This window comes from Parasteatoda tepidariorum, chromosome 8, assembly GCF_043381705.1.
Source record: "Parasteatoda tepidariorum isolate YZ-2023 chromosome 8, CAS_Ptep_4.0, whole genome shotgun sequence".
Lineage (NCBI taxonomy): Eukaryota > Metazoa > Arthropoda > Arachnida > Araneae > Theridiidae > Parasteatoda > Parasteatoda tepidariorum.
The window spans coordinates 71,559,382-71,583,709 of NC_092211.1; the positions used below are offsets into that span (position 1 = coordinate 71,559,382).

General features: G+C 29.9%; 1 protein-coding gene across 2 annotated transcripts in view; it reads left to right on the forward strand.

Moving 5' to 3' along the window:
- Nucleotides 1-24,328, forward strand: part of LOC107442922 (cell adhesion molecule Dscam1) — a 171,252-nt gene that overhangs the window by 81,278 nt on the left and 65,646 nt on the right. For both annotated transcript variants that reach the window (XM_043040967.2, XM_043040966.2), the window contains exons 9-11: nt 17,771-18,061; nt 20,049-20,171; nt 22,641-22,814. In XM_043040967.2, the coding sequence (XP_042896901.1) occupies nt 17,771-18,061; nt 20,049-20,171; nt 22,641-22,814 (588 nt within the window). The remainder of the gene's footprint in view (nt 1-17,770; nt 18,062-20,048; nt 20,172-22,640; nt 22,815-24,328) is intronic.

Below are 24,328 nucleotides of genomic sequence, written 5' to 3' on the forward strand. Positions count from 1 at the left end.
TAACAAGTTATTTTTAATTCAATATGTTTTTGAGGAGCGAAAAACCATTCTATGTCATTATGATTAAAATGTATCGACAAAATGTATTGCTCAGCATTAACAAGTTTAAAGGAGTAAAATTACAAAATTCATTAATTAAATTTTTTACATTTTAATACACTTTTTTTCTTTTTAATTAGTTTCGGATTGATAAATCATTTTTTGTTAACTAAATTGGTGTGGATGTAATAGTTAAATCATCGTCGTCATAAACAACGGAAATAGTTTAGATAATTACAATTAGACAAATTACAATATTAAAATAATACAACTAACTTTAAAATATTAAATCAAGCAAAGCTTATGACTTTGCATTGGCTCGCCCCCCCAGTCAAAAAAAAGTTGGCACGCCACTGGTTGCCAAGAATGGGTGAATCTGGTCTGCAACTCTGTTCAAGCAGCTTACAGACGTCAGGGATTGTTCTATGAGGATTATGGGTCCTATTGTGCCCCATGAAGACATTGATCCTGGGCGAGAAACCATGAAAACCTGGGCGATCGCATTGTTATAGATGGAGGGTGGTCATAATATGATGGCTCTTCGGTGTATTTCTCAGTGGCAAATCCTTCAAAAAAAGTATGTTTATTTAGAGAAGATACGTTTTTGCGTCTGATTCCGTAGTTTAATTTCGTCTGCACTAATTAATTAGTCAGGCTATCCCCTTGAACCAGTAATATTGAGTCATAGACTGTGAAGACCCGATCATTAGATCAGAAATTATTCATGGTGGTTCGTTTTTTTGCGCAGTGTTCGCACCCTTGGTCACCCAGAACACATTCGAAACAGCCCCTTCTGTTCTTTTTCATCCACGTTTATCAATGTCTGCCTCACCAGCAGTATTGTGTTCCTGTATTAGAGTAAAAAAAGTTTATGTATAACCGATATCAACATTTCGTGAAATTATCTTTAGGTGAACAAGTTTTACAAATGAAAATATGAGTTTTCAATTCGAACGAAAAAGTACGAAATAAATAAATAAATGAAATACAAAAAGATTGGCAAAAAAGGTAAATAATATTATGTAACCTAAATTTTCGACCTGTGTCCTGACTTAACTATTGAGATTCTAATTTCCCTCCCACGTCTTGGGGGTCGTAAATTCAAATCTGTCTAAATAAAAGTATATAAGAGAGAGAAAAAACATTTTTTTCTTTGATTTCTCAAATAAAATTCTAACTTTCATTAATAAGCAACTGCATGCCTGAAGCATGAAAATGGTGACGCTAAAAGCATGCCATTTAGTAAAAAGTTATTCTAAGTATACTTTTTCATAAAAATTTTTTTTACATCGCATGTGAATAAAATCATATTGATCTAATCTAAGCTCTGTAATATAGTTTATTTTAATGGCATATCAACTATACGGTTTCTAAAGGGATTTGACATTTTAGCTGAAATATAGCTCGCTTTGAATCAAAACGCAATTGCTTGAAATTATAGCCTAAGGTAATATTCAATCAAATTAGAGTTGGGCAAAAAGCCAGAATTCTTTTCTAGAATTCTGAATTACAAGTAAAAACAATTCAGTGGAAAGAAAACGAATTAAGAATAAAAATCTTATGCTTACATATTATCTACCGAGTTCCTAGCCCTAATCTGTAAAAAGATATGTTTTATACGTAATTATATATCTTTATCTATCATAGAAAGATGATTGTCTAAACGTTTCGTCCATTTTTATTTTGCAGAAAAATTACCCGTGATCATTAAAATACGAAAAAGACCATGATATCTTTAACTGTTATCAATTAATATAGGTTTTAATGGTATTTATTTATAAATCATTTAATTACCCTTCATTTTACGGTATTTATAAGTAATATTCATTTAACGTCCACATTTTGCAGTATTCTCTATTATTATAATGTCTTTGATTTTGATAAATTTTTTTTAATTAACGGCATAAAATCTAGAGTACTTTTTCTTTATTATAATAAATAATCGTACGTTATTATGTTTTGTACATTTGTGGCTAAATATATTTAATTATTATTTAATAATTATTAGTTATTCCTAAAAAAAATGATACATTTTGTGGCGTAGACTATAGTGAAAAACAAGGAGAATAAAGCACAAATCAAGTACAGAAATGGACATACTATATCTTAAAGTTTAAGGGTTTAAATACTAAAAAGTGCAAGTTAGGAATTAAAAACAAATAATAATTGTTAAGATAAAAAAAAAAGGTTAAGTTTAAATGACTTATAAAATTAATGACTAATACCCAAACTTGAGAGACAATTGATTATAATTTAAGTACATGAGATCTAAGAAAAATAATAAAAAACATTGTGTATGTGGCAAGGCAAATCCACAAGAATGAGTAAGGAATTAAAATAAATTAATATTTAAATTTTTTAGGGTAGGGTTATATATTATACCTTAAACCGCGTTAAATAGGCTGAATAGTGGTGGTCCAGCATTGTTGAACACCGTATAACCCAATAGGTCCATTGGGTCATAAATTTAGAAATAAGGGAATAAACAAAAACAACTAATATAAGTGATAAGGAAAAATGCATATAAAAATTTTAAAAGACCACATTCTTGTGAGATTGATTATTATCTGTGCTAACTATTAAAAACAACGACTACTCACCCTACATGACGATGACACAGCGATTTGCAGCGATTGACACAGTATTGATGGAAAAACACACACAAGGAGTTCACTTCTTATGTAAATTCATTTATTTGTTTCGTATTGTTATCACAAACCACAAACGGTAAAGATTCATCAACTAATAAACGTCGCACAAGCTCACTTGGACATTTTATTACATACAATTTTTCTCTTAAATAAGCAAAAATCTTCAAAACAAAAGATACCCTTTTCCCAAGGTATATCGGAATTTTACATGACAACATCTTGTCATCAATTATAGCAAGCCAGAAATCATAACGAATTGCGAGAGAAAATCGTGAGTTTTTTTTTTTTTCTTTTCTCTGCCATGCATCGCCTTAAGAAAACTAGGGGTCCCTCATGAATAGCCAATGAAGGAAAAATTGGAACAAGAGGGGTACTAGGAAGGCCAATGAAAAAAGAGTGGGCTGTTCAGGTTCATACCCCTGAAGAAACCATTGACCGAGAAGAAACTAGCACCGGACAGTGCGACCAAAGGGGTTTCACACTCCCATGAGAAAAGGTCAAAATTGGCTAAAGGTTAAAATTAACAATTACCGTCCGGTACGCAATTAAAAAATCACCCACCATGTCAAAGAAAAGAAGATGTCACCTGGTTAAGGGCACAAGACATAAAATCTTATATATTTCTATTTCTCACGGTTGACCAGCGGATGCAGCTGCAACCAAAGGGTCCATATTCCTCCCACGCAGGTGTCACGTGCCGTCACGTCCCTGAAAGCCACGCAGGTGTCGAATTAGACTAGATTTCCAAACGTTGGAAAAGGGTAGGATACAAGCATCACGCATTTTTTTTTAATAGATAGGGAATCTTTATGAACATTTTATAATATTTCTAAAAAATACTTTATTTCAAATTCATCTCTTAAAATATTTCTTCATTTTATAAATAATCTTTGTGATATTTACCATATTTTAAGAAATGCTCAAAGGAAATGCGTTATATTATTGATATCATTTTTTTTTAAATAGTGAAAAATGTTCTATTTTTCAAAAAAAAATGAACATATGTTTTAAAAAGTAGACACTGTCAAAATGCTACAGCTGGCAACGGTCGTAAACAAATTTCGTAATTTCTTCCGATATTATGCATTGTCATGAGCGGTTCTCGAACATTTATAGGATTTTCAAACTGTGTGCTCTATATAACCGGATTGTGCAGTTGTTAGAGAATTTAATTGAGAGATACATAACCTTGTGATGATTGAGTAATTAACTAGTTGTAATTTTTAATTGTGTTGATCTATTTGTCGTATTAAGTTAGAGCAGATACGCTTTTGATGAAAGACGTGATGATTGCGATTTCCTCAAATAGACAAACTGTTCCTTCACAAAACGGTTTCCTCAAAATCATTGTAAATTTCTCGAAAAATTACTGTATATAATTTAAATAAAATAGGTTTGAATTCTTTTATAATCAATTTCTGTATGTAGCCGCAAAAAACGTATTTTTCCAAAAGAAAGAGAACGTTTTAAAAAGAGTAGTGAATTATTGTTTTTGAAAATCATTATAAAATTTCCAATTAAATTGCGTTATTTACAGCTAAAACATGTCGTAAAATTCACTCGACGAAACAAGCCATAAACAATGTTTATGGTCTTATAACTAACTCTCGGTTGCACCGGGAAGGGATGGATTTGGCTGAATTAGATAGCCTCCTGAAAAGATTTATTTAACATTTCATGGCAATAAGGGTGGACCTTTAACAAGTTTATTTGCGTTCTGAAACAAATTACCTAGTCGCTTACGAAGGAGGTATTATTACGAAGTTAATAAAACTCACCAAGCTAAGATTGCATTAACAATTTCGTGAAACGACTCCCTGTTGAGAAATTACATCTTATTGAAGAGGAGCGTTTCCCTATCCTCCAAGCCTAATTATAAACAGTTTGAATCGTCTAAAATGAGATAGGATGCAGTTTTAAGGTTCAAAATTATTAAACCCGATTCAGTTTTCAGTGAAAGTGAATGTCTGGAGTTTTAAATTTGTGTTGGTTTGTTGAAATGAACATTTTTGGTGACGTTTTAATTTGGTGTTAAAGATTCAATATAAGAAGGCCTCTATTTCCATGTTGAACTACAAAGAATTATAAATCCCGATAATTATTAATTAACTAATTGATTAATTAATTTGATTAATAAATTCATTCATTCATTAATCAATTAATTCAATTCATTCATTCATTGAAATCAATTAATTAATTAATTCAATTCATTCATTCACAGAAATGTTTTTTGTTTTTTTACTTAACTTCCTTTGTACTGATATCAGCTAAATTACAATCGCTTAAAAAATGGAAAAAAATTGCTTGAAAATTCATTTAGAAAGTAATTATATTTTAGGTTTTAGGGGCGAGGAAGAATATCAACTCCAAAGAATAGGAACAACTTCTTTTTAATTACTAATCTCGATATAAATTATACTCTATCAAGTAATTGGTTAAAATTTTAAATAAAAATCAGCGTAAGAACTTATTTTTAAACTATTTAGAGAGATAAAAGTTTGTTTGTATTAGCATATTGTCGGAGTCCTTTTATTCCAGACAGAGCTCGTAATGGGTGTTTCAAAAAAGAAACACAGTTTTTTTTTGTTGCAAAAACAGGCTTAAAATGTTATTCTGTTTTCAAAATTATCTCATGAAAATCTTGTTTTTAATTTTAAACAATAACCTGATGGATATAAATGATTTTTTTAAATGATATCGTCCATTTTCGTTAATCCCTTAGTGTGTTTTTTAACTTAAAGTTATCAGCAAAAGTCTAGTTTTTCTTCTATGAAGTTTTAATAGTGATAATAAATTGATGTTGTTCAAATTTAGTTTTTGAAACCACTTAACTATATAGTGTCATAAGCATTTAATGTTTAATGTCAAGAAATGTCTGAAAAATTACATTTATAATAATAACGAGCTTCAAGTCAAGGCCTTAGCCACATAATGAATATTTTAGTGTTTAAAAAAGGTAAAGGAAAAGTAAGAAGAAAACTTTTCAGTTAATTGTTAAATTCGGATTGAACATTGAGAAAGACACATTTTTTTGCTACCCTCATTTTCTTAAATACGCATTTTCAGCTGTGTCCCTGTTCTTAAATACACATTTGCAATGTCCATTTTCTTAAAATAGCAATTCCAACTGCAATACGCATTTCCAGCTGTGTCCATTTTCTTAAATACACATTTATAATGTCCATTTTCTCAAACAAGCAACTCCAACTGCGTCCATTTCCCTAAATACGCATTTCCAGCTGTGTCCATTTTCTTAAATACGCATTTCAGAGACGTGATGACTCAGTGGATAGAGCGTTGCCCTTCCAATGAGATACACCGGGTTAGAATCCCAGCGATAGCTGGTCGATACGAATTCCATATTCGGCTTGCACCGTACACAGTGTCGGCATAAAATACCCTCAGTGGTAGACGTATCATGGGTTAGAGTTCCCTTGCCATCAGGCTAACTGTGGAAGGTTTTCGTGATTTTCCTCTCCATGAAACGCAAATGCGTCTTAGTTCTATCAAAAAGTCCTATACGAAGGCAAATGCCACCGAATACTTGATCCAGGAGCTGCCTTGTCTTATGGATTGAGTTCTTTGCAAGGCCACGAAGTTGAACATTAGTAGTCTTAAACCCAAAATTATGTCGGCTTTTCAGTGACGGCTATAAAATAAAATATGAAACAAAGCCATTTAGAAACTACGGAACTAAATTGGATAAGTATTAGTCATAACTTTCCTAATTGAATTTTTATAAACCTTGGCTTTGACAAACAAATACTTTTTAATTCATATCCAAATCGCACGGTATTTGTTTGCTGCAGGCTCCATTCAATTTCTGAAATTGACCATACTTGTTCAGTCAAAAATGGCAGGTCTCGGTTTTATCCGACGACCCGGTTTTGCCTAATAGAAAAACCTTTATTACCTTCATAAAAAAAATCGCGATGCATCGTAGTTCATTGATAATTTTCAAATACGCACAGAAACATTAAAATTTCTTTAATGTCCGGAACTGTCTGATAAATTATTTGCACGAAATTACAGAATAATTTATTTTTTGATTTCTATGTCATTTAACCTTTTCACGTGGGCGCTGTTCAATGCCGGTGAATAGAAAAAAAAAATTAAAAATACGCAATTCTAACTATATCCGGTATAAAATGCTCACCAATGCTGTGTTCTAATGTTTTCAGCCACCCAGTGAAAAAAAGTTTTATCGTAGTCGGAAATTATTTCAATGAATACATGAGAAAAAGGATTTTAAAGCAATAACATTTTATTAAGAGAAAAAGGAAAATGTGAACCTTTTAAATAAAAACAATCTTAAAGAATAGTTGAAATTCGCATCACACTTAAACTTTGAAGAACCATTTAAAAATTTTATTTAAAGTTCCACTGTTTCAATTCCAAAATCATTCCTTTTTCTCGACTTCAAGAATTGCTTAAAAAAAATCACATCAAAGATGACATGAATCAAAGCTAACACGGAATCCAGATTATGGAATTACATTGTGAGAAATACTCTAAAAATGAAATCTCAATAAAAATTGTAAGATCCAGCTGACGTCCTGAAAAATTTGGAGTGAAAAATCCGGATGGTAAACCCAGAATGCCTGTCCCTCGCCATTCTCAAAACCATAATACGCTTAACGTAAATGTCATATAAACAAACTTGGATGTCGACAAATTTCTATTCGAAATAATGATCTTAAATAAAAATTTATCGTTCGCAGTGAACAAAAAAACAGTAAAATGTTAAAATATGTTAAAAGGACTAAATTTCAAAGTTGCAGAGCGACATAAGGTACTTCTCTGCAATTTGCAGAAAACCTCCAAACCTGGAATAAAATATGACAATAAAGTTTGGTAGTTCAATGGAAAAAAAACTAATTTCTAAGATTCATATGGGATTCATATTATTGTTCTGTGTAAAAGCTTACTATGTACGCTTTTATTTCGATTAAAACATTTCTCAAAACGCAAGAATTACACATAATTTTCTTTAAAATAGCAATATTATTTAATAATGTCAAAAAATTTTGTATATGTTAATAATAATTGTTTTTGATCTAAATGTATTTATAAATAAATGTTTTATTTTATTTTGATATTAAAATATGCAGATAAAGTTAAATAGAGCTTTTGAGAAACTATATTACTTGCATCTTTTATTTAAAACAAATTTTGCTTCATTCTAATTAGCTTAATTGTATTAGAGGACCTTAAATACAGACAAAATGAATTCACGAAATTAAGAAAAGTTTTTTACTCTATTTATTTTATAAAGAATTGCTAATGAAGACATTCCAAAATTATATAATGTTTACACGATATTTACTTTGTGAGTTAAATTTATATTCTACAAATTATTACACGCATGCTAATTGCTTGTTTTCATTCTAATGCAAATGCATCTAATATTCAGTTGCAAATATGTGATACATTCAAATTTTTCCTCATTATTCTTTAAGTAGTTGTTTTTATTCAGCATAAAAGAAATAAGAAATATTAATATATGCTCATCAAAAATGCCTATTTTTTGGTATAGACAAGAAGTACTCGACTTAATTTCATGGATGGATATGTAATTAAATATTCATAACATATACAGGGACTTTACAATCCCGAAGATTTTTATATTTTTATCGTAAGTAAATTAAATATATGTATAAAGAACGTATAAAATACTTTTTGAATGAATTACTTAAACTCCCCCATAAAAGTACAAAAAAGAAAANATATGGATTTGAATGATTGTTTTGAATTTTTAGAATTTTGTGCATTTGCAATGCACCTAAGTTAGTTTGCGGAGCAAACCATATAAGATGGCGTAGCAATTTTCGGGGGTTGGCGAGCGTTAGCGAGCAGGGAGGGGCAGCCCACTAGTATTATTTAATAATGTCAAAAAATTTTGTATATGAGAATAATAATTGTTCTTGATCTAAATGTAATTATAAATAAATGCTTATATTTTGATGTTTAAAGTTGCAGAAAAAGTAAAATAGAGCTTTTTGAGAAACTATATTACATGTATCTTTTCTTAAAACAAATTTTGCTTCATTCTAATTAGCTTAATTGTATTAGAGGAACTTAAATTTAGACAATATGAATTCGCGAAAATAAGAAAAGTTTTTTACTCTATTTATTTTGTAAAGAATTGCTAATGAAGGCATTCCAAAATTATATAATGTTTACACGATATTTACTTTGTGAGTTAAGATTTAAATCTTATTATAAGTTAAATTTATATTCTACAAATTGTTACACGTATGCTAATTGCTTGTTTTCATTTTATTGCAAATGCATCTGCCATTCAGTTGCAAATATGTGATGCATTCAAATTATTCCTCATTATTCTTTAAGTAGTTGTTTTTATTCAGCATAAAAAAAAAAATATTAATATATGCTCATCAAAAAAGCATATTTTTTGGTATCGACAAGAAATACTCGACTTAATTTCATGGATGGATATGTAATTAAATATTCATCATATCTACAGGGACTTTACAATTCCGAAGATTTTTATATTTTTATCGCAAGTAAATTAAATATATGTATAAAGAGCGTACAAAATACTTTTTGAATGAATTACTTAAACTCCCCCATAAAAGTACAAAAAAGAAAAGTAGTCTGTTTCTATAAGACATTACGTAATGACAAAACAAGTTTTATGCAAATTATTGATCTAAGTTTAATTAGTGTTCTTATTTATACTAATACTCATGTTTAAAATTTACTTCTCTTTATAAATCAGATCATCTTAATTATTCTCAACTTTATATTTGAGTTTAAAAATATGACTAGTAATATGTAGCCCATTTAGTTTCAATTAAATATCTCATGTAGAATTGTGAAAGATTAATAAATCATTTAAGAATGTAATTGTCATTAAAAGAGTAGACACGCACTGTTAGTCAAAAATTCATTAAATAGCAATTTATTTAGCTGTTATTTTAACATATTCAAACAAAACAGTTAAATAACCAAAAATAAAATTTTATTTAAGCTATTATCCAAGAAAAAAATCAGTTTATTAACTGTTTTTAGATATTACGGCTAAACAACCAGAATTTTATCACACCAACTGGACCCACTCAATAAATTAAATTAGATCCTTGAATATTGGTATATATTACTGTCGAGATGTTAAATCTATCAATTTCAACGTTGTTCGACTTCCAGTTGACACCGCAGTTGATCGCTGTTGATGTCACAATATTTCCTCCATTCCCTTCAACACCAGTGCTCAACACCAGAGTTGCCAGTGCTCTGCTCTACTCAATTTGTGACCCTGGGTTATTATAATACGATACTCTTATTCAAGCATAGATAGCAGAACTATAAAGCTGATAGAACAAAAAAACAGTCTAATATATCTCGGCTCCTGCGATAGGTGAATAACCAGATAAACTAATTAAACCACATTCCTCTATTCGTTTTACAAAACACAACTGCAACTTAACTCCAATGCCCATTACCAAACGAAAAGCTTAGCTCCAACGTCTACTTTTTTAACGATTTTGAAACCATACTAGCTGTAAATGATTTTTTAAAAAAAACATATAGTTTTGTAATTATGTTTTCTAACCATACTATTGCAAAAAAATGGTTTTAAAACTGTAAAAGGTAAAAAGTGTCCTTTATTGTAAACTTTACAGTTAATTGGATGGACAAACAGCTGCCGGTTATTTTACCGTAATTTTAGAGTGTGGAAATTATTTGTAATAAATAAATGCACTAATACCTATCCGCAGCACTACCTATCCCGCAGAACTGCCTTCATAATGACTTTCAGGTTGCTCCTCGATTTGCTTCGCTTATTTATTTATTAAATACTCATGCTTTGCATGTTAATCTAGCTTTATATATACGGTACTCAATTCAAAATGAATTTCTAAAATAAGACAAATCATATATCCTATAAAATCCTCGATTTATAACATCCTGTTGCATTTGTCCTTTGAAAATTTAAAAAGTTTAAGAAATATTAAAGCATTAAAAGTTTCATGTAGATTAATTTACGTGATATGTTTAAGTTGATTTATTATAAGTAAATTTATTTCCGAAGTTTAAATCATTAATAAAATACTCGTATCCACGAAATTAATATGTAACTTATTTCAAATCTTTTAGTTAAGGTTAAAAAAATATGTTTGATCATTTTATACCGTTTATATATTAAGTTGATGCAAACGTTTTTTCAAAATTGAAATTACATGTTTAAGGAAACGTAAATTGTGACACCTCAATATCTTATTATTCATGTTAAAAATAAATTTTATTATTTTTAACTGATAAATAATACTGGTGAAACCGTTTCATTCAAACTAAGGTACATATGATCCGAAATTCAACACACTCATTCATTCAACAATTCATTTGAGGTAAATTAAGAATCAAATTTCTATTTCAAAACGTGAGAGGGATGCCGCCTTATTTTCCGAAAAATTTCCATTTGGTTTCAATGTCATTTTATAAAACAGAGTAACGCAGCATGAACTGAGCAAAATATATACTTCGATAAATAAATAAGACTGTGCTACGAGATAGGTATTTAATATTTTTGCATTATTTCTTTTTTTTTAATTATTGAAAAAGTTTATGCGCTTTGGATATATTAAAGTTGTATATCTGAATAATTTCAAATATTTTTTTTCAAATTCAATACCGAGCTATACTTAAGTACCGTCAAAAACTTTCTGATGAAATAAATAATTTGCCTGTCTTCTACGTGGAAGTTTAAAATATACGTGTGGTGAGTATAAAGTTTTCTATCCTACTTCAAAGTTTAAAATCCCTGAAATCCGGATAAAATCAGAAAGTGCTTTTGCTCAGATGACAAACAGTGTCACTTTTCTTCTTCAAAGTTCGTTTTACTGTCTTGCAGGGTTGACAGGCACGTTTTTATCATTATTTTTTTATTGAATAAAATTGCCAGCATATGTTTATTTTAAGTTAGTTTTAACAAAGCAGAAAAAAAAACAATAATTCAGGTTTGAAATTGCTATAACAACTAATAAGTATATAATGATGAAACCCAAAAAAATAAAGAAAGAAAAACAATGAAAAATATGATAACCCGAAGCTGCCGTGGTCAGGGGGTAACAGCCCCGGAAGTCATAAATGCTCTCAAAACATTTTCTATCGAGAGAGCACGACAAATGTCTAAAATTGTTCTCTCCGTACCCCAAAGATTTTGCCAAGTTCCAGGTAGAGAGGAAATATAATGCTAAACTAATGCAAAATAATACAATGCTCAAAGACTTACTTGAAGATACTAAATCCTAAAACCGAAATACACGACAGACTACAAGGCCTCAACTATATTGAAATTAGCAAAAAAACAACGCACCTTTATTTAATGTGCAGAAGGAAGAAAAAAAGAAAAGAACAGGAGCAAGAAAGCAGTAGCCATCATTAGTAGAAATGCTTAACCAGGGCAACTCACCAAGACTCTTCTTGATTTCTCTTCTTATTATATAATGATGAGTAATTTTACAAACGAGAGAAATTTGTAATTGCATAATTGTTCTCTTTTATGCAATAACAATAATCATTATATGTTTAACTATACAAAGTAAAGTTAGAATAATTAACTTAGGATGTATAGATACAATATTTCGGCTCTTATGTAGAATCGGGAGGCCCTTGGTTTGGCGATAATTTTCGTTCTGTTTTCGGTTTGTTCATTTCTAGTTACCATAATATATTTTGCGGTCTTTTCCTTTAATGATTTCACCTTCGGGTTTTCTCTCTTTTTTTTACCTTCATGTGATTGGTTCTTGGCTTATTTACGTATATATTCGTTTATTTTCAAATCCCCAAAAATGAGAGGAGACCCCGATTGCAAACTATTATCAATATTTCTTAAAGTGAAATTTTTTTTGCTAATAAAACATACAGACTGAACAGAAAGAATATTAATCATTCGCACTAGGCTTAACAAAATCAACGTAAATAGAAATTTTCATACAATTCGCAGATTTACGCTAATTCTTTAAGAGCATAAATATTTTTATTGTATAAAACTAAAAACATGCATGCTTTTTATAACATAGGAGTTAATAGGAGTGTTTGCATTATTTGGCAAACAATCGTCGGCAATCATTACTCTTAATCAATCAGTAAAGATGATTGAAATTTACTTGGTATGAAATAGGATACGATTAGTTTGTCAACTCAATCCGACAAGAGGATTGAAATTACGTTCTGAAAAAACGTATATCATCCCGCTCTCCTGTTTAGTACTGGAGTCGATAACTAAGCCTAGTTAGTTACGATGTCCGCCATCATAGAATAAAAATTTAAAAAAAGTTCATACCATCAAAAATATATTAAATTTAAGAAACTTATTATTTTGTGTAGCTCGAGTTAGTTACCATCGATTACGTCACTTCAAGCACATGTAAAATCTCAACTTACATTTATTTTCCAACATCTACGTAACATTTGAAAGCTACAACACCGCTTCCTCAGCCTGTTGCCAACCATGAATAACAAAAACTCTGATCTTTATAAATGATTTTTGTTATAATTGTATTTTAAGGGGATATTTATTTATCAACTACGTCAACCTTCATATATGAAAAGGTACCTCATGATGAAATCAAGTTAACGTGTCTTATATACTAGTGATTTGGTATTTAATATTTGTAGTGGTAGTTACGCCACATTACTACCTCTTGATTTGGTATTAACTTAAAATAAAGTAACCATTCACGCAATTTTATGACACCGAATCCTGATGGGTATTGCATCACAGTTTTTACCGTGTAGAAACATTCAAAATGCAAAATGATTAAAATGAAAAGAAAAAACTCATTCTGTAAAATTATCAACTCCAAGATGTTTCGAAATCAACGTCTGCTTTTTTTATTAGTCTTGCACTTTTTTGATTTCAACACATATGTTAACCAGTCTTTTTTTCTGGCTCGTACGTCTCTTTATTTGTAATAGTGGTGTTGAAATAAAACTTATCAAAAAATGTGCCGACATTAAAAACTTAGAACAACACTTAATTTTCCTAAACTAATTAATAATCCGCTTTTCAAACAGGGTCAAACAAAAAGTAAACAATCAACGAATTGATATTAATATTACACAATCATGTTCAAAACTTAAAGGCATATGTGGCTTATTTAGGAAAAATATATAAGAGATTGTCCTTCCGTAGGACTGATTTAATGTATAAAAATGAAATAAACACGTTTCGTAAACTTGACTAAAAACATTTTTAACTTGTTTTTTTAATAGATCATAAAATGGTATTTACTGTTGATTTGTTCTAGAGTTAAGGCCCGCTGTTCTCTCATTATCGCTTTTTAAATACCTCCATTTTAATAATAGCAACCCTGGAGTTATTATTTACGGTGTTTTACGGTTATTATTTACTGAGGAACCAAATTACTTACGGTGTGACTGTGTAAAAGAAATATTTTAAAACTTAGTTCGAAGTAATAAATTATTTTTCCGGAAAATATTGTGATTCTTTTCAAAATAATACTTTGTGCCAATTTTTATTTTTAAATGCAATTAAATTACAGATATAGGTTTGAAAATACACAAAATATATAATAACACTAAGTGGTGCTTAAATGCATATAAACTTAGCTTTGATTTTTATTGAATCTCATTCAGAAATTCAGAAGGGCTATTAAAAAATAAAAATCTCCTCATACCAGAAATGTTTATGAGATTCAGAAAAAATATTTTTTTAATAGTCGGCATATTTTTAAAGTTAATATTATTTAAAGATGACTTTTTCGTAAAAACAGTATTATTTTAGATTTCAAATAGCAAAAGTATAAACTTGCAAAATTTTTAGCGTGTTTTTTATTCAATGGGATAATTGCAAGTGATGTAGGTTGGGTGTCTCGATCCTGATTAGTTGCTGAAACGCGGTATTTGTTTACGTTAGCAACTGCTCTCTCTATTTTATTTCGAGTAAGTCAAACCCGTCAAGTACCAAATCTTTTAAGGGACACATTCTATATTCTTACACATAGACTCTTTCACAAGGAATTCAATCCTTCCACTATATATATTTAGTACTCAACAAGAACTATGAAGCCATAAACAAACTAATGATGCATCGAAGTTGCCAGGTGCACTAAACAAAAGTGTATGAGGGTTACAATAAAATACATAAACTAATAATAAATCTAAGATAAGTAATATAAGTAGACGAGAAAGAATTATTTTCCAATACGAGAAAGAATTATTTTTCAATACGAAAGAATTATTTTCAGACGAGAAAGAATTATTTTATTTTTCAACAAATTCGATGTGCGAGACTGCACTGTATTTCATTAACATCACGTTAATTAACATTCTAACTTACGTAGAGAAACTTAACTGAACTTAAATACGTCATTTTTCTCAGAAACGATCAGCTGGCACTGATGTCCTCACATGTATGGGTATCTGTGATCTTCTTCTTCTTGAAGTGAAAGTATCGGATTCTAACACAGTTTGAACTATTCTTTCGAAGGAAAAAAATGAACTAATGGCAATTTTCAACCAAGTACAGAATCTTAACCTGTTATATTAGTCTAATGGGCGTTCAGTAATTTCGCAATTTGTAAACAACGTTTGTAAAGAGATTAAAGTAGATCATCCATGTGAAACCTTCAATCCATTTAGTTCAAACAAGCTTTAATTGCTCTAAGTAAGCAATGTCTGATTAACTTATTAAGTACTAGTCATGAATCAGATGTAGGTAAATTTAGTAGCTCGTTTGTAACGGAAATCGTTATCGCATTTATACGTTATACATCGATCTTACATACGAAATTAATAGTGTATATAGTAAACACGATACCATCTCTCTTGAAATGAGTACCAGTATTATTAGTTATTAGATATATGTTTCTGATTTTCGTTACTTATTATCTGTAATAAATTGAAATTGAGTATGTATTGAGTCTGTAATAAATTGAAATTGAGTATCAAAGTTGCTCTAATTAAAATCTGTCTGTTTTTTTAGTATAAAAGTCTACGTCTGTCTATGTTTTTTTAGCATAAAAAAAAACTAAGCGGAAAAATTAGTATACACGGTGATTCGAAAATATTTTATAATTTACGAAATTATCCATAAATAATCAAGTTTTTCAACTGTGTGAAGTTTAATTACTGGCTTCATTAGTTCCAGTGATAAAACGAAATAAAAAGAAAGCTAAATTAACATTGAGGTAGCAAAATTTTCAAAAACTCTCCTGTCTAAACTTATAGAACGCTGCTTGTATAATTGCGGTTAATCTTCATAATTTCGCCCTCAAAAACTCAACATGTAAAGAAAACATGTTCATTCAGGAAATGACGTGTCCATGGCCAACTTCGTAAGTTAAAATACCATCTGTAGCATATTTCAGTGACACCCTCGGATAATTAGAATTGCATCTCAAAGTGTAAAAATCCGATCAGTAGTTCAAAAGTTACGAAGAAGTTTCGTTTCAGTTAGATTTCTGAGGAAATTGATCCAGAAATTGAATAGAATTATTGCAAAAAACCAACTTAGTTTATGTTAAAATCCAAGCAAAATGCTCAACTTAGGATTTGTTTTTGTTTTTTTGCCTTGTCAAGACTTTTGAAATAAAATTTAGCATGGCAAGAAAATTAATGAAGGAATGAAACAGCGAAAAAACGCCAGTATCAAAAACGTCATGTATGAATTTTATTTTGAATTGGGTACTTGCACTTCAAGAAGAAGAAGATCATGGATTTATCACTAATTTATTCACTAGAATATCACTAATTTATTCCCTGACATGTCTCAAGTCTCTCAAGAAGCATAGTAAAATTATGAAACATTAAATAACCAAAAGCTTTTCCAAGCTTTTTTGTGGTTTTCTTTAAGACAGAATTGCTTTTTCAGAAAAAAATAAAAGTTCAATTTAAATAAAAATCTTAATTTTTAGATTCAGATACTTGAAGAAAGCTTGAAAAAGTGATATGAACTAAGTATTTCTCTTTCTCTGAATTGTATATATATATATATGTGTGTGTGTTTGGCCAAAGTCCGAAGTCCGGTCAATCTGGCCGGACTTCTTGGTGAAAGTCCGAAATTTTCTTGATTTCGGGATTTGGCCGGCCGGATCGCGAAGTGGCCACGATGTTCCAGCCAAAGTGCGAAATAATTGAAACGATCACCGAATATTCTACTTTGGCGGCCTTCTATAATTATATAAATAATTCTTATAAATCTTCTAATTTAGAAAAAATAGACAAGTTTTTAAATTGTCAATTAAATAATCATTAATTTAATAATGATTACTAAATTGTCTATTTAATTGTTTTTTTAAAAAGTTAATTTGCTAATATTGCCCCCTTTTGTTTTCTTTTTTAATTAAAGAATGTAAATCTTCTGATTTAAAAATATAATAAAATAAACAAATTTTCAGATTAAAATTTAAAAATTTTAATTTTTTACTTTGTCTCAAATGAAATCAGGAAAAGATCGGACATTGGCCGGAACATCGTGGTCACTTCGCGATCTGGCCGGTAAATTCCCGAAATCAAGAAAATTTCGGACTTTAGCCAGCCAATTTACATCGTTCTTGGCCAGATCGTGAATTGGCCGACTTCGGGCTTTGGCCGTAACATATATATATATATATATACGCTTTTTTGTTGCGTTTTCATTTCTCCCTAATCAGGCATAAACTAAGGAAGAAATGCACGGCACTTTTCTCCAAAGTTCCAAAAATAGTTTCAATGTTTTCTAGTAGATGGAACTAGTAAACGAAAAAAATAATAAAAGATTATTTTCAAATCAACCACTAATTTGAGCAGCAACGTAAGATTTTCTGAAGATGGCATTTAAAGCCAAACGTGCAAATATTTCAAAAGAAATTGTCTGGCATTCAGCAAGAAACAATACTTTAATATCAGCAGCGCTATCTAACTAATAAACATTTTTTAGTAATTTTATTTTTGCGTGAAAAAATATAAGCGAATTTCCATTGCAAAATATGACAAATCGTAGCGTTTTATTTTAACAGATTTTTTTTTAAATCGGGGACATTTCTGGGACACTTTTTAATCATGCTTCATTTTTCTAATACATTTATTAACTTTCTTTTTTTTTAATTTAGATGCTCCAAAAATAGCCAATTTTTCCTTCCACAACAACTTATACGAAGGTAAAAGAACAGCTGTAACATGCATTATAGTAGAGGGAGATGGACCTATATCTACTACTTGGCTTAAAGATGGTATACCATTTGATGCTAATGATCTTGGAGCTGTTTTAACGTATGCTGATGAGAATTTTGTATCTACATTAACATTCAAGAACTTGACATACAACCATAATGGTAATTACACATGTGTGGCCAGAAATGAGGTTGCCTCTACATCGCATAGCGCAGTTCTTGTCGTTAGAGGTACGTTTTTAAATACCTTGTCATTAGGTGGTATCAATATGATACCACATAGTTTTTGATTGAACATGCTTCGTCTTAGATAATGTAGTTTTTTGGTTAATCTATTTTACATTTTTATTAGTATTTAAATCAAATCTGAAACTAAATACATACGTTTATTTAATTTAACTTTCGTTTATTTCTCATGACATTGATCATTCAGCAGTTATAACACCCGATGAAAATGGATAAAATCTAATAAATCCGTCGTAGTTATCAATAATCATGCGATTGATCTCATAAATGATGTTTTGTTGACATTTATAATCACTCTTAATTTATAATCACTCTTCATTTATAATCACTCTTGTTTAAAGTAATAACTAGAATCACGGTTTTATGTCTTATACAAAACATTTAAAACTAGGATCTGTGGATTTTGTTTAATGGATCTGTAAGTTTTAACTGTCGATTAACATGAATATAAATATGTATTGTAATAAATGATAGTGAATATAGATAGATAAATAAAACTAGGAAAAAAACTAAAATTTAGCATAATTTTTATAAAGCAAAATAAAACTATTAGTTAACTTTATAAAGCTTAAGTTATAAATTATATTAAAAATAAAATCCAGTAAAAATTGATTAAAATATAAAACTTAATATAACCTTAGTAGTTATGGATAGATAACCATATGATTCTGAAAAGTGATTAACCCTTTGGTGCAGGATTTTTATTAAACTTATTTTTCATACTCTTTTCATTATTTTGTAGTAATTTAGGTCAAAATTAGTGAAAAATATTATATTTTGCATTTTAATGATTTATGGTTATGAAATACAGCGTGAAACACCGATTTCTTTTTCTGCACTAAAGGTAAAATCTTCCAAATAATAATTCTTAGAATTTGCACTTATTTAGATCTAAAAGAAACAATTATTCATGATTGAAATTCTTTTAACTTACAGAATCGATTATTGATAAATTTTTGAATATTAATGAATAAAAAATTCTGATTACTTTTTTTTTAGATTTTAATTTTTAGCACAGATACGATTCTAATAATCTAACTGATTGTAGTTTAGTGACTATTAGACTGTTTCTTTATAATTAAAAAAATACCACAAATTATATTTTTGTTTTAAACGTCATAAAAATATATAAAAATGGGACTGGTGTTCCATCTGCGTCAAAGGTTTAAACATAACTGATGTTTATATTCACAATTATTTATAGTAATATCGAGATTAGTCTAGGCTTTATGCCACATACATACTTTGGAAATTATCATCTGTAGATTTTATTCAATTGCTCTGTGAATTTTAACCGTCTGTTAATACACTTCAAACTTTTTTATTGTGATAAATGTTTGAGAATATGGAAAGCGTAACAAATCAAAAAAGTCGTTGAGAATTCTTGGAAAAGTTTTGTTTAGTCTAGGCAAAATTTGTTTATTAAACCAAAATAAAAGTTTATAGTAATCCTACTAAACCTAGTAAGTTTAGAGTTACTATATCCCATAAAATATTAGAATTTAAATCCAGCAAACACAAATTAAAGTAAATCATAATATAACATTAGTAACTGTATGTTGTTAGTCATGAGAATAATAAATGATTAAACATCATAATGATTTTATTTTTTAGTTTAAAGTAATATCGAGAATAATTACACTCAGCAAAAATAATGTCTTCTTACAAACACCAGCTTGCAAGTAAAGAAATAAAATAAAACAATCTCAGACTTGTTCTCGTATCCAAAAAATAAATTATAAATTAAAGGTTTAAATTGGGGCAATATTTAGACGTTAGATGACTTTTAGAATTCGAAGCCATTAAAAACATTCTTAATGCGAAGAAGAGAAGATTTAAGATCTAAGAAGAAAATATTTTAAAGCTGTTGAAGAAAACATTCCAAAAATAAAACATTAAGTGAATACATTTGCGAAACTAAATTGAATACTGTCTCCTTTTACGTTCTTTTAATGATTAAGAATATTTTTAGTCCCTCCTAGATGGATAATAAAACCCACTAATGTAACAGCTGTGGCCGGTCGACCAGTAAAAATTGAATGTCAGGCAGACGGTGTTCCATTACCACATGTACGATGGAAAATGTCTTCTTCTGGTAAGTAACCATTTATCTTCATTTAAGGTAAGAAAGTAAATTTAAAAGTAGTTACAATTTGTTGAAAGACCGAAATTAATCATTACTTAAAGCTATAATGAGAACGGTAATAAAGATTCGAAATTATCTTTTAGTCATTTTAAAGTTCCCGGATTTGGTGTCTGAGTTGAATAAAAATTATTTATCAAGATAGGGATGGGTATTTTCTGTTTTTGAAGTAACTTGACTGAAGTAGCTTGCATTAGAAGAATTATTTCTCTTATTTAATTCATTCTTGTTATAGAATACATAATATTAAGAATGAATGAATATTCTGAGTAGTAGTTATTAAAATAAAACTTCTTCTGCAGTAAAAATGGATCAGGGATATTTGGAAGGAAATATATATATGACAAAAATGGCATTGTATTTTTTTAATACTTGCCTCATTTGAGGACTAATATTGCTGCCATAAAAGTAGATTCACTCAAGGATTCCTTGCCATTTAAGAGTTTAATTAAAATATTACATTTTTGAATTTTATGGATTACATTTTGAAGATTTAAAGCGAAAAAATTATATAAGTGTCAGTTAAATCAGAAAACAAAAGATAAAGCAGAGAAAAAGTGATATTTACGTGTTTTATAAAGCAAAGAATTTTGACTTGATAAAAAATAACCCTAAATAATGATTGTATGAAATTTTCATTCTCAAAATTAGTGCTTTTTTATGTTATCAATAGTTCCAATGTAGCGCTCACTTTAATTGAGTAAATTAATCATAATAAGCAATTGATTTAACTGGGCATAGGTAATATGTTGAACGTGCTGAAAGAACTTATACTTAAGAAGGACTGTGGTAAACAGCATATGGTATGGAAAATTAAGAATTCCTTCCTATTATTTCTAAATCAGTACTTAATATCTATAACTTTATTTCCTTTTATTGTCAAAATTAATGGTTTCAAAAATGTAAAAACTGTCCTAATTTGCAAGTGTTTTGGACAAAGTTCCGATAATAATTCTTATTTTTTACTTGCAAGTGTTCAAAACGTATCAAATACAAAAAGACATGATTTTTTTCCATTTCGGCATAACATTATTAAAATGCCTGACATGCTTCTGATAGTTTGGACGAAACTTCTTTCCGTTTGGACGAAAGATGTACGCTTCAGGTAGAAACTCGCATGCGCAGACGTAGAGTGACTGAAGATTTAGACTTTAATTGACTAGAACTAGAGACAGTGCACAGAAATATCTGTAAACTGGTTACAGTAATGATATAAATTGACCAGTCCATTTTATTTCGTTTCTAATTAAATCTACGTGTTACTTGCTATTTGTCTTAGTATGTCTTTGAAGTCTTAATTACTGTTCAATTTATAAGTTATGCTGAAATCTCTTCTTAGTTTTTATTGTTCGTTTCACATAGCATCGATACCAAACCAGATTTAAAAAACACAAATCATTATGATTTCCTCTAGACTTTAAGCAAATGCAAATCATTTTCAATGATGAAATGTGACAATTCTGCTACCTGGTGACTAACTACGCAACTACCAAATCGACGAGCAAACTAAAACAAAATCTCAAATTATAATCAAAGAGTCGCTGTTTCTGGAATAGAGGGCTCACCCCCCAATGAGAGAACTCGGGTTCGAATCCCAGCGATGGCTGATAATACGAATTCTGCTCCCCTCTCCCACCGACCACAGTGCGGAAGTTATATATTTTTAATGGTAGCCGAACATGAATTTCAGCCTCCTTACCATCGAGCTAATCCAGCGAGGCAAGTCCTCCACGAAGGTTAGTTTGCCCTAATACTTGACTCGGGAGTTCCCTTATCTTCTGTGCTATGTTCAGAATGACAAAACTGCCGAGTTGACCATTGATAGTCAGAATTTAGTCAGAATCACAGCATTGATAAATCCAAAATTTGGCCGTCTGTTCAACGTCAGTCATTTGAAAACTATAAACAAAAAACCGCGGTGGCTAAGATAATAGAGCGTCCGTCTGCTACTAATCCCAAGGGTTCGTATCCCTACGATGACTGGCAGATGCGAATTCTGCCCCAAGCTTGCACCAACTACAGTGCTGACGTAAAATATCCTTAGTTGTTGTTGGTTCATGGGTTAAAGTCCTCTTACAGCATTGTTGGAAAGTTTTCGCGATTTTCCTCTTTGTGTAACGCAAGTGCTGGTTAGCTTCATCAAAAAATTCTCCGCGAGGATGGGTTAGTCTTGATGCTTCATTCAGTTCTCTTTTCTTCTTAGTTGGGTTCAAAAGTACCAGAATACGAAGTAAGCTCAAAATATGGTTCGATATTCAATACTTGTTATAAAAATAAAAACTATAACCAAAGCTAGTATCAGTAGATTGATGCATTTGATGTTGTTGATCGTCGGAAAGTTAAAAATATCAATTCACAATGTATGATACATTGTTTCAAAATTAAATAGTTTGTGATAAAACTGAATAATATGTGTTACAGGTGAGTCTTCACAGCAATTCAAAACAATTGTTAGCCGATCTCATGTCCATATCTTGATGAATGGATCCCTAAATTTTCAAAATGTTGAGATATTGGATTCCGGGTATTATATGTGTGAGGCAAGTAATGGTGTCGGATCTGGAATTACCGCTGTAGTATATCTATCTGTTCACAGTAAGTACTCTTAATTTCGCCCTTTTTTTCCTTTATTACTTTTTTTAAAACTTGTTATATCATCAAAATAAATCATAATTCTTAAGGAAACATTAATAAGCCTATATTCCGGTTTTAATCGATTGAAATACTTCATAAAACTTGTTTTTTTCTTCATTTTATGTCAAAATATATGTTAAAAATGTGAATATTGATGTACTAATTTTACGGGTACAACAGAATACCTCTTTTCTACTGGTTGGCGTTCGAAATTACAAGGAAACATGAGTATTCTCAAATCGATTTTGAATTGACTGATTAACGTAGCTTTAAAAGTTGAAATTGAAATGAGAAATTCTGAATGTTCACAACACAAATATATTTTTGTTTTGATTTTTGAAGTTATACTTCTTATGCGACTTCCAACAAGGTTGCGTTAAACGTTTAACGCTACATTTTTATTGACCGGGAAATCACGTGGTAGGATCCAGTTTTCCCTTATTCATTTCCAAATTGTTTTGGTTCTCACTAGCATAAAAATAATAAAAGTCATAAAAGTATATTTTTTCTATAAATATTTTTTTAGTTTGTTTTGATACACATATAATTTAATAGGGTAGTATTTTTTATTTTCAAATTTAGTGGATAACAATTGTAAAAAATGAGTGAAAACAATCCCACGGACAATGCGACGGATTTAAGGTTATGTCAAGGTACGTCTCTTGTGAATATCAATTGATTGTTAGGTTTTCTCTTCTGAAATTACATTATGACGCATTCACATACATTATTAATACAAATACATTTTCCAGGGCGAGACGATGAGGCAACCACAAGCACTTCCACTGGTTCAAGAGGTCATCGAGGGAAAAATTCACAATATTACCGTGATTACAGAGCACGGAAGCGAGCGGAGCAGGAAAAAGAGTCGTTGAATAAAAATAGCGATCCTTCTACGACTGCTGATTCTTATACAATTAACGTCGCAGGTTGCGAAGTTTAACTTCTTCCGCGCGAAGAGACTCCACGCACTATTCTTTTTCTTAATCAGGTATCAAGATGCTTAAAATTCCTGCATATTTGGATATGCGACAGTCTTACAAATTTTCTAAAATTTTCCTTCAAAGCGTAATATTAACTTATAAAAATGCTGGATATCGGCAAAATAGATTATTGCCTTAGAAATAAATGAAAAGCTTAATCAACAGATTCTGACATCTTCTTCAATCAGACGATAAATCATGAAGAAGTTCGATATTAGCTTCGTAATGAATACTATTTCGAATGTATAGTTAAACGTTACAAAGAAAGAATGTTCTGGATTTACTAACTAGCAATAAAATAGATACACCTAATGGCTGAAAATATAAAATTTCTTTACATTGCAAACTAATAATACCTATATATCATATTTTCAGTGACTGTTATATTAATACTTTATAATAGAATCTAGTATAAGTTGGATACTGTCTAAGACAACTTTATTTAATATATCTTTTACTTTTGCCAAGTTTTTATCGGTCGAATTCCTTAAC